Consider the following 12,224-nt stretch of genomic DNA (forward strand, 5'->3'; position numbering starts at 1 on the left):
GCTGTCTGAAGTGCAGATGCACAAAGGAGCCTGTGCTGAATGCTGCTATTACAAACAGCAAGGAGACTGTGCTGCTAAGGAATTACTTCAGCAAATCAGTGCAGCCCCTTCAATCTGAACCGGCTTCTGCTAAAAAGCAAAACAAACTCCACAAAAGTTGACCACTCTCAGTTTGTGTCTGTATGTTCAGGTAATGCCTGCTGTTGGAGTTGATTTCCTTTCCCTTCCCCACCAAATCCCCAGTGGTTTAAAAAGCGGTGCTGTTTTCTATTTCCCTTTTTACCCCAGCTTCTTATATCTTTGCCCCTTCTCCTACTGCTCCTTGTCCACTTGCCTTAACTGGCAGCTGCAGAGTAGTAGTTATGACTCCACATCTAAAGTAAATCATTTTCTTTCTTTGGGGGATAAGGAGGGGGGAGTGACTGAATTCTTTAGGAATGATTTATCGCACAGCTCTCAGGGGGAGCTTCATTTATTTGCCTAGCTGCATATGGTTTAACACCTATGGTTGCATGCTGATTATTATACAATGTTATTTTTCCCACTTGTATACTTTGCACCTTTTCATAGAGCAGATTAACTGGTCCCCAATGGCATGTTATTTATTACTTTGTCTGCTGGCTGTCTGGGAAGGGTCCTGGTCCTAGATTCTTCCATTCCCCCTGCTCCTGCTCTCTCCTACATACTCCCTTCTTCACCACAAGCACCTGTCACACTGAGACTGCGGGAGAATCACCCTTGGGCATCACACATATCATCCTTCTCAGAACTTCCAGAAGGGAATAAGAGACAGAGGCCTCCCAAGCAGCAGCCAAGACAGGAAAGGATGCCTGCACCACAGATGGAGTCAGAGGGAAGGGAGGGATAATAAGTAAGGAAGAAACATCACATTTTGGTTTGCAAGGAAACAGGAACTCTGCAAATAAAAGCATATATATTTGTTGTGAAAATGTAATTGAATTAGTAAGTTTTCATTTCATACTCAAGAGGAGCTTCTCTTGAAATTACTTTATTTGGTATCAAGCCAGAATCTAAACTAAAATTAAATCAAAACAAAACCAAAACAAATCCTCACCAAAAGAAGGGCTGGGAGGACTAATGTAAAAGTCTGAAGATAAATAATTGTGGCAGATGGGACAACAGTCACAGACTTTTAGCCCAATAGCTTTGACAGGTTAGAGGAGCACTGTGTTGGGAGGTACTGGCTCAAGATGCAGGAAAATAACCAAGAAGGATACATTAAAAGAGGACAGTAGAAAAGACAAAAGCTTTCTGACACACTGGTTCCCTCCTATGAACTATTGCTCCTGACACCATCAATGACACTTTTTTCCTTTTCAGCTAGGGAGAAATTAAAAAGTCTTTAACTAATCCCAGGTGTTATAGCCCAGAGGAGACAGAAGCACAAAAACACTTACCAAGGAGGACTGCAGTCAGCATTAGAATGTCATCCATAGGCAACAAAATTCTCCAATTCAAATGCCACCAAAACATCTTATTCAGATGTCCCTAGAGCACAATTATTCCTGACTATAGCCCCTTTAAAACCAACCTACTCTCCTGACAAAGTAATAGCTATCTCCTTTCCTCAGTATCCTGAGTAACACTAACCAGCCACAGATTTTAGGGAAGAGCCTACAATCCTGTATTAGACATTTGAACAGTAACATTAACAGAACTGGCATTGAGAGAGAGACAGCCAGTTTCAAACTAACACAACTAGTTTAGTAATAGTGGAAAATAGGAAAAAAGCAGCAGCAGCAGAAGTCCGTGGTCTCATGTCTTTAAATAACAAGGTGGAAAGTGCTGTGCACCAAGAGTAGGACAAGACACCTAAGGAATAAGGCTGAGAAGCCAGGATAAAGACAAGTGTGGAATTACCCCCATTAATAACATTGATTTGTTTTTCAAGAACCTCATCTGAATCTACCTGTGGCTCTCTGTTCTCTCCAGTATTCCACATCTCCAAGGCATGAAGAAATTTGCTCCAACTCCAGATAACTGTACATTCAAGTTAGGTGCAAGGTCTCCCCACTCTAGAAAATAATATAGGCATTCAAGCTCTTTCTGTTTATCCTCACTTCTGAAAAGGAAAGTTCTAATAATGAATTAAACTCTTGTCTAACCTTGGCTATTTTTGGGGTATCCCACTAAAACTTGAAAAGAGCTTCCTTCTCAAGCTCTGTCTCATTACATGTTCATCTCACCTGATCAAGAGGAACTACACAGATTTGCAATATGGTCTCAAGCAGACTCCTTTTTCATGTATGTGATTGCAGAAAGCCTCCATATGGATAAGGCAACTGCCCCATGAGTACATTAGCCCCTGGGGCAGTTACTACCCCTGGTCAATAAGAAAGGCATGCAGGAAAATGGTGTAACTTCCAAACTGAGCACTAGAGAGAATGTTTTTGGGGGTGCCATGGATGTTTTCTTATGGTTTTTTTTCCTGCAAGTGGGAAAAAAGACACCTTAAGGAACACAGACAAACCAAAGAACTCAGGTCCTGGTAATAACACTTGATATAATCACATCCCACTTCACTGTGCAGATCTCTGGAGACAAACTGCACCCAAGAATTAAGAGACTCCCTTTCAGGTGGAGGGGGGAATACATACAGATGTGAAGTTTTCAAGTTGTTTCCCCCTTTGACAAGCCCTAAAGTTTGGGCTTCAAGTTGACTCAATTAAGAGAAAGAAATGTGAATGCCACCATTCTTGTTCTCAAAGCTCATTCAGTTATACTCTGTCCACTGAGAGCTCCTGACAGGAGGAAGATCTATCACTGGAAGGCTATCAGGATATGCCAGCACAATGCCTGGGTGCCAGAGCTGAACAGAACAGGCCACATGGAATTGGTCCCCCTTCACCAAGCAAGATTTTGAAACAAACAGCTATGGGCTTTTTTGGGGTTTTTTTCTTTTTTTTTGAACTAGGCACAGCACAGAGAAACCTGTTTTCAGCTGCTAACCTTAATATATTACTCATTCTTCCTTTCAAATAACGTCATTTTCAAAACCCCAGTGACTGAAGAATATTTACTTGAGGCTGCTACTGCTGGTTTCTCCAGAGCTGTTTATTTTTCCATGCAGGGGCTCATTACATCATTCTGTGGTTTTCTTAAAGGTTGTCATGGGTAAGCTGGATACAGGCTGGAAACTCTTGCTAACTAAAACCAAATCACTAAGTAGCACAAATGAATTTGGAGATAACCCAACTCTTGAAGTGAGGAAAATCCCTGGATTCCTCAGTGGAGATGGGGTGCTCCTAACCAAACAGCCATTAGATTTCTTGGAAGTGGAAAACATTATCAAATGCTTCCCTAGATTAAGAACTTAAGAAAAAATAATCACTTTAATTGTTTCAGGGTGAAATAGGTTGGGGGTGAGGGGAAGAGGCTGAAACAGTAAAAGTAGAATGAAAAAGTTGCTAGCCATGCTGATTAGAGAACAGCCATTGCAAGAACCCCACCTGAATCACCTCCTGCCCTGGCAGTATTAAAAAAACACATTACAGAGAGCAGTGCCAGGTAACTGTCTTGGTTAGCTTAAGGTGTCCATGTGCATGCACATGTGGATGTGCGTGTTTGGGAAAGGGGAGAAGCAGCAAAAAATATTTTTGTCATCTTGCCACAACAATATTGTGTTGATCCAGACCTTTCACTTGCCCCAGAAGGAAAAATTTGGTACTTGCAGGATTCATACAGATAGAAAATGTAGTTTTTAAGTGCAGAAAAACCAACTTTGCTGCTGTGCAACAGTCCAGATGTTCATATTTTGGTTCCTGCCTCTGGCTGAGAAGGTTTGAACCTCCATCTCACATTCCTGAGAAAAGGGTGCCATTTAATTCTTTAAGGTGGGCTGGGGTAACAGCACTAGCAATCCCTCCTAGCAATGCTCTTTTACTGAGCATAGAAAAACTCACTGGCAAAATGCCTGGAGACATATAGATTCTCAGTCAAGTGCTCTAATCACCAGGCTGGAGTCATTCTGCTTTTCCTGATCCCTAGCTTAATTAGGATTTACACATGCCAAACAAAATGTAAGTGCTCCAAAAAAAGAGATCAGTTTCAGAAGAACCTCTTCTGTTTGTCAACACTAAACAGAAGATGGAATACTCAGATTTCAAACGCAGCCCTCACAGGATACAGGCAGCATGTATTACATGGGGTGCCACCAGCTCTGCAATGCTCAGCTGCCTAGTGGGTGGCTCACCTAACACTGACCAGAGACAATGACAGCAAGCTAAAGAGTCTATTTGACTCCATATAGCAATTCTGAAATTCTCCTCATGGTTGACATAGCAATGGTGCTTGCTTTCCAAGATGTCCAGTGTCAGTGCTGATTAGAGAACAGCACACATCCTTTGACAGCAGTATCTGAAAAGGACAGCGCCAGATAATCACCACAGGGAGAAGAGAGATCAGAGCTAAGTGTTTCACTACACAAACTCCAAGGAATAGGAAGTAAAAGAAGAGTTATGCTGGATATTACAAAAAGAAAAAAAATCTGAGATTGAATTCAGAGAGCAGAGCAATTTCCGTTGGGGAGAAATAAAATCTTTATTATCTAAGGCATTTATGGTACAGTAGAAAATGCTGCTCTCCTTACAGTATAAACATTCACTAGCCCTAAGGCAGTAGATTAGATAACCTACCAGGTCTTTACTCTTTTCTCACTTCCGATTTCAGTGATTCCAATTAAACTGCTGCAAAAGCATACAAGGGTATATCTGCTCCAAGACTGTAAGTGTAAGCTTGGATAGACAATACAGCTGAGGCAACAACAAACTGAAGAATCTAAATCTTGTGCTAGCAAAATTTATCTAACCCTCTAAAAAGAAATTTTAAAAATGGAAATGCGCTAAGCATTAGCATTTCAAGTTGGGCCAAAGGCAATTAAAAACATCCCCCAGTTTTGCATGCCCATTTCATGACAGCTGTTTCATCATCTACAGCCAAGATAGACTCGAAGACACTTGAAGAAACATGATTCTAAATGATAATTATCCCCCCCATTTCTCTGCAGTTTGATCTACCTACTGTACATTGCGTTTAACATATATTACAAGGGATGAAAAGAATGAAAGATACCAAACAAGGTGACTAGGCTTCACTTTTTGAAAGAAAAAGGCTGAAGTAGCCCACACTTTATAACACCTAAACCATAGCTCTAGGCAGCATTTCTTAATAATTTGTAAGAAACTGAAATGGATGTGTATCTGTATGGCCCAGTGGGGAAATTTGGGGATAAAAGTTGGCAACTCAGTCTTTTAATGAGACCCTACAGTAAGTGAGCATCAGAGCAATCAGTAAGGCTGAGTCAGATGAACCACATGTCTCCTTTTAGCTTGCTGTATAAACCACCTTTTACACAGCTCTTGAATTTTCCACATGATCATTTATTTCTCATTTGTAGCATGCACTCACAATAATTTTGTTTAAGTAACAGAACTGACATCAGAAACAATTGAAAAAAGTGAGTAAAAGCAAAGTCACACAAGGAACCCTTCTGTGGACAAAATTCCAGTTCACATCAGGCAGCCTCTTGACTAAACAATCAAAGTGATTGCCTTTACAACATGAAAGCCAGCCTACTTCGGCTCTGTCAGGCCAAGAAAGGGTGGAAGACAGACCCTCCTACTCCCAAGTCCCTTTGCAACCCCTTAGCATTCACTCTTCTTTCCATTACAGCTATGAGGTTTTCTGTATTAGAAGGAAAGTTGGTTTCCAAGATAGGTAGGACCCATTATAAAGGACTTTAATATTACACTGTCACCTTCAATTATACTGCCAGTTGCTGGTTGTCCCAGCAGCTGACAAAAACCAGAAGCTGTGTTTGCTCTCCCCTGAAAGACACCCTTAAAGAAGGATGCTGATACTCACATATTAATTTCCAATCTCAAATTTTACACTCTGACTTCATGTCTTCCTGCTTCCCCTTTTCCCACTCATGTTCATGATCGCTTCTTTGCTGTTTTTTAGGCTTTGGTCTTCCCCCATCCACTCCACTACCCACAAAACAATCTCAACATTTCTGTAGGCTGACACACAATTAAACCACCTTCAGTTGTGAAATAATCTGCTCATTTCTCTATCAAAAAATATCCCCTGCAGAGAAGAATCTTGAATTCACTAGCAAAGAAGCACCTTTTTGTATTTTTTGCAACAGCTTAGACCAAAACAACAGCCCAGATTTTTTAGCCAAATGCCTCAGTTCATATATCCATGCTGAACAGCAAACAGAATAAAGATGACAGATGACTAAAATGAATTAACAGATTAAGAAATTAAGAGATTCCCCAGTTACGGTTTGTGGAAACAAACATCCTTCATCACACATTGATTATGGCCCTTTGGCCACAAAAAAGGACCTTATCTGAAATTACTTTGTAGCCTGGGCTGCAAGTAACCCTAGGAGCTTGATAGCTACAATGAAGAAAGAATGAAACAAAACAGATGTGAGGAGCTGCAGACTAGTTAAAACAAGAATTTTTTTAGATGGAACCTTACCTGAATTCCTTATATTAGAGCTGTTCATTTTGGAATCTTTGATGACCAAGTGTTTAATCCAAAGGGTGGGTGCTGTGATTTCTGAAAGAATAAAAATAACAGCCTTAAAGAAACTGCAGCAACTAGTAAAATTACACATGCTAGTTACTCAGAATCACTGAATGGTTTGGGCTGGAAGGGACCTTAAAGAACACCTTATTCTAACCCCCCTGCCACAGGTAAGGACAGCTTCCACTAGACCAGGTTGCTCCAAGCCCCATCCAACTGGGTCTTGAATACTTCCAATATGAGGCAGCCACAGCTTCTCAGGGCAACCTGTTCCAGTGCCTGACCACCCCACAGTAAAGAGGTTTTTCCCTCATACCTAATCCAAACCAACTCTCTTTCAGTTCAAAGCTGCTCCCCTTATCCTGTCACTACATGCTCTTGTAAAAAGCCCCTCTCCAGCTCTGTTGTAGGCTGGCTTCAGGGACTGGAAGGTGCTAGAAGGTGTCTTCTGAACAACCTCAACTCTCTCAGTCTCTCTTCATAGAAAACAAGATGTTAGCCACAATCATGCCATAACAAATCTATCATCTTTGTACCGACAGGTTCATCCCCTGGTGAGGTCTTCCAAGTCTTATGAACCACCATTTGTAAATCTTCCACAAGGTATCTCTCATTATCTTCCTGTTTCAGAAAGTGTATCTCTGCTGGCAAAACTCTTTCTTTCCTCCCTCTAATCCCCACTTCCTAAATTCTCAAAAAGCCTTTTTCCTCAAGACTCAGAGATCACAAACATTGCATTGGGTGCCATAGTATATGCTATTTCCCCCAGAAATCCAGATTTTAAACAGTCAATTCAGACCTTAAATATTGTTTTAACAGCCCAAGAAGGTCTGGCCCCAGTCAGTTCCCTAAAACAAGCAACAACAAAATCTGAAATAAATAGGCAGAGACATGAAGATATTTCTGGAAAGACTTGAAAGGAAGTCTGTTAAAGAAATAGGTTTTGGTTAGAAAAGCATGTCTGATGCACTAACCAAGACATTCAAACATAAATTTTGGAAAAAAAGTGCTTAGAGCACCTCCTCTGAGGTGTTATAATCAACTTCAAAACATATCTGAACCTGCCTTAAGCCACAGAAATTACATAACCTCAGCATTTGATTAGAACTGAGCAAAGCAGAACTTGCTATCATGGGCTAGAGCACCTCATGTGACATTTTCAGGACTGATACTTTCTGAAAAAAAATTCAGTTTCCACTTCCTCTAAGAACTTTTCACAGGAGTTTTCTTGCTTCCTTTTTGACATTTACATGGATCTGCTCAGCAAAGGGAGAAGCTGGCTGAGTAAAGAGAAACTGATTATAAATTAAAAGAATATGGGAAAAAAAAAGAAAATTAATTTCTCCTTCCTAAATATTTCAGCCACATTGATTGAAGGCATCATAGTAATTGTGTTTAGGGCATTTTTTTCACAAGGAAGTATCGATTGAACACTGTTAAACAAACTTTTACTGCTGCTGGAATACAAAAAACTGTCTTATCTGCTAGTTTCACTACACTATTTTATCAACATTCAGCCATCATATGCTTCTATAAATACATACACCTACATGCTTTGGTTTAATGACTATTTCTACTTGTGTGCTTCTCCCCTTCCTAGTTCTTCCCCAATGTTTAATTTGAGGTAGTTCTCCCCAAAAGGGGCTTAAACTCCTAAATCTGGGATGAAATTTAGCTCTGACTCTGCACCATATGGACCAGGTATGTTTACAGCTGAAAAATGAGGGACAATCAAAGTCAATAGATGCTGAAGAATGATGAAGGCCTTTAGAAATAGAATGGTGTACATCTTTCAGTGAGGCTGAAAGGTCTACAGAAAGCAATTCTGTGAAAAAAGAGAAATATAAAGAAAAGGAAATTAATTCCTTGGAATCTACCATAAAAATGTATTTTCAATCCAAGTAACCTGGCTATCTTTTTGGATTACAGGCACCTCTGAACAACAGATCTGTGGAAAGAGTGGATTCCCACTTTGAATTAAGAGGCAAAGTTTACCAAAAAGAAGAGATGTGTAAAAAATATATCTTTAGGAAATTATTACTCCTTGCATATGGAAACTAAAGAGATGGTGAAAACAAAATAAGAGAGCCTAGAAGTTCAGGAGGGAGTATAACATTTTAAAACTATACCAAGGACATTAATAAAACACTCTTCAGCAGAGGAGAATCTTGTCCTAAAAAAAGATTCACTATAAACATCTCTAAGATCTGCATTATAATAATATGAAATAATTTTTAGAGAGATGGCTGTGTTATGATTCAAACCTTGGATGGGAGAATTTAAGTTATCTGATTGACATTATCTCTGGCACTGCTCTGTTATGCCCTCAGGGCAGATGGTAGGGAGTGGGAGGGGAACTTATGCATGAAATGCGAATTTTCATTATCCTCTAATGTAGATGAAAACATGGGAAAGGTGAATCTTCATCTTAGAGTTGCTGAAGTCCAAGAGTTATCACACATTTCAGGGACAGCTGAGTGTATGTAATGCCCTTTGAAAAAATTCAGCCTCTTGTGTATGGAAGGTACCAAAGGCAAAACATGAAAAAAACCCTACATGGTTATTGTTCATTCATGTTGGTACCAGCTCCACCCTGGCTGCCTGGCCTTGAATATATAGGTTTACAGGAACCCATCAGTTCTCAAATTCACTGAAGTGGAATGGGATCTGAAATTTAATGCCTTTGAACATCTATGAAGATTTCAGACCTGACAGGTGAATGGATAACTGTTTTGCTCTTTTCTGTCATTTGTGTCAGACATCAAGTACAAGCCATTCCTCAGGAAGACCTACCCAAGCCACTGGGAGAGTCTTCTAGTGAAGTATCACAACATGTTTGCTCAGATAGGATCAAGGGATTGTTCAGGATGACATCCTGAGGTGTCTGGTCCAACCTTCTGCTCCAGACTGGGTCAGCTCCAAGAACAGAGCAGGTTGCTCAGGACTTTAAAAGCTTTAAAATATCCTGAGCTGGAAGGGACCCACAAGAACCATTAGAGTCCAACTCCTGGTGCTGCACAAGACACCCCAAGAATCACACCATTAATTGTTTATTCTTACAGCCACCACTGAAATCTACTCAGTCCTATTTTACTAATAGAGATGACAAAATACAGAGTGACAAATTTAGAAGAGATTATTCATCATTATCCTCTGATTACCTGCCTGTCCATCTGTTCTCCAGAGTCATAAGGGACACTGCTAATACAATAGGAGGCCATGGCACCAGTCATGCTCTCTCAAAGTCTAGGAAATAAGGTCTTGAATAATATATTGCAATGTTTTTGAGAGCCAATCTTTCATCATTCAGTCCAAGCCCATTTATCAGACTGGAGTTCACCTATAAATCAATGTGAAGAGTTTTGATTGAAAATGTTTTTCATGGAAGGTAGGATAACACTTTTTTCAGATTCTGCCATCACCAGAAGAACCAGAAAAGGTGTGTTCACTACACCACTTCAAGAACTTTGTCCACTTCTATTTGAATGACCAAAATGTTTAAACTCTCCTAGAAGGAGCTTCTGACCAGGCTGTACTAACCACATCACCTCACTGCTGCATTCTACTAGCACATTCTTTCCTTTAAATATCTATGGGTACCCTCTCAGGGGAAAACTTCCAAGGTCAGAAGTTTGTGATTGCCAACAGTAATTTAATACAATATCAGCTTACTGCCAGAAGGAACCCTCTTTTGATATAAACAAGAGAAAGCCAGCAGGGCTTCAGTCTCCTTTGTTTATTTAAGAGTGTTTTTTCTCTGAGAGCTTTACTGTTTCTTAAAGCTCACAAGAAGATTGTTACAAATCTATGATCACTAAATGCAAAGTGATAGGACTACAGCATCTTGCCATTAAATATGTTTATTTTAGCAACAATAAAACCCACCACAGCACCCGTTTCTACAAGAAAGCAGGAAATATCAATAGAAAAGTAGCTCCTGCTCTTGCTCAGTAGTCTCCATTTCTGCCTTTGATCCAGCTTAAAAAAGGCATGAAGTACAGCAGTGCCCTATGAAAATGTATAGGCTTTCCCTCACTGCCTTATGGTCTACAGTTTCAGATGGGTCACAGAGTGCTTCATACTTCAGCCCATAGCTTCACTATAATGGTTGTGGATTTAAACCTGTAGAAAACAGGCACTGCTTCCAAGCAATATTCAAGATAAAAGCAGCTTCTGTAAGGCCTATTCACTACCAAAGGAGCACTATTCCCACTGGTATTTATGTTTGTATGTGTAAAAGGCTTGAACCCTCTGTGATGTCAGCCATTTTATCCTTGTTTAAAGGCTTCCAATAGACTAAGGTCTGATATTCCCTCTCCAAAATAATACAATTGCAAGATCGCCTATTTGAGAAGGAAACTGCCTGGGTGGGCCATGAATTAAAGTGGGCCCAGGACAATGACTTCATTTGCTTAAATAGTATGTGCGTCAATGAAAGCATTTGCTAAATAAAGAAACCTCCCAGCAATTTTCTTCCAAGTCAACATTCACATGCTGTGGTTTAGCATTACCCTTCCTTTTGTGAAACTCTAACACACTGCAGAGGTTATGAAACTCCCAGTATTAGAATCATCTGAGTGGAGATAGCAAGGGGGTAAGGACAGTCTAAAGGAAGCGGCCACTTCTGATTGGAGGCAGTTTTTTTTTACTTGCTGGGACACACTTTTTCCTCCAGGATTACACCCAGAGTCTGATCAACTGGTGTTATTGCTAGATTCCAGAAAAGCGGGGAGGATGTAAAAGGATTAGAGAAAATGCCTGAGGTCCCAAGAGCACTCTAAAATTTTGATAATTTATGAGATTCACTGGCTTGTCTGCTTTGCAGGATATAGAAAGCATTTGAACCATAAATCCTAGAGAAAAGGGAGAGAGAAGTAGCTTTTTTTGTTGTTATTTTAAGGGATGTTCTTACCTTCTCCATCGAAAATAGGCTGGGTTTCCATCGTAGGCGTTGGCTTCGAACCATCATCTGAATTGAGGGTTAGAAAGAATCGAAAAGAAACTACCATTATTGAGGTAAATACTATCTACTCTCCAGTACTGTTGAATGATTGGGATTTGTACATGGCCCGGCCAAGTCCAGGAAAGAGAGAAGACAGACAGAACAAAATCATATTGCTAAAAGCAATAACATTTTACATTAAATACGCATCAAGCCCTTTTGGTACACTTAAAAAGCCTCCCCCCTCCCTCCTCAAACCACTGGTGTTTATCACCTGATAGTCTCCCCAGAAGGCAATTAATTGCCTTTTTAGTTTCAGGTCAGTTTAGTTTTACACTAAGTTTTACACTACTCAGGCCATTTCCTGAGACAGCAAAGGTTCTGGAGATTTCTGTCCTATTGTGTCTTTTTCCTCACTCCTTTTACTCAAAAGAAAAATTCTTCTGAAACTTACCTGTGTAGAACTGGCACCAGTATTTACTGCAGAGGTATTAGAATGGGATGGTCAATAGCAAATCTTTTTTATTCACAATCTCTGCATCAAGGTGTTCTCTAATTGCAATGTGGTGGCAATGTCTTCCAATGGAAAATTGTGGAACAATAATTTCTCTTACATTAGGTTTAGGTTTAGTTGAGTCTGTTTTGCCCATGACAGTATTTGGTGAGTGATCTCTCCTGGACCTTAACTCACAAACTTTTGATACATTTTCTCCCCTATCCAGTT

The 12,224-nt window shown here is 40.1% G+C and overlaps 1 protein-coding gene across 8 annotated transcripts in view; it reads right to left on the minus strand.

Moving 5' to 3' along the window:
• Positions 1-12,224, minus strand: part of SMOC1 (SPARC related modular calcium binding 1) — a 163,755-nt gene that overhangs the window by 36,375 nt on the left and 115,156 nt on the right. For 7 of the 8 annotated variants that reach the window (XM_054515114.1, XM_036383533.2, XM_054515113.1 and 4 more), the window contains 2 exons: positions 11,471-11,560; positions 6,511-6,591 (listed from right to left, as the gene is read on the minus strand). In XM_054515114.1, the coding sequence (XP_054371089.1) occupies positions 6,511-6,591; positions 11,471-11,560 (171 nt within the window). The remainder of the gene's footprint in view (positions 1-6,510; positions 6,592-11,470; positions 11,561-12,224) is intronic. The other variant, XM_036383529.1, reaches the window with a different exon arrangement.

The sequence above is a fragment of the Molothrus ater genome, chromosome 6, assembly GCF_012460135.2.
Source record: "Molothrus ater isolate BHLD 08-10-18 breed brown headed cowbird chromosome 6, BPBGC_Mater_1.1, whole genome shotgun sequence".
Taxonomy (NCBI): Eukaryota; Metazoa; Chordata; class Aves; order Passeriformes; family Icteridae; genus Molothrus; species Molothrus ater.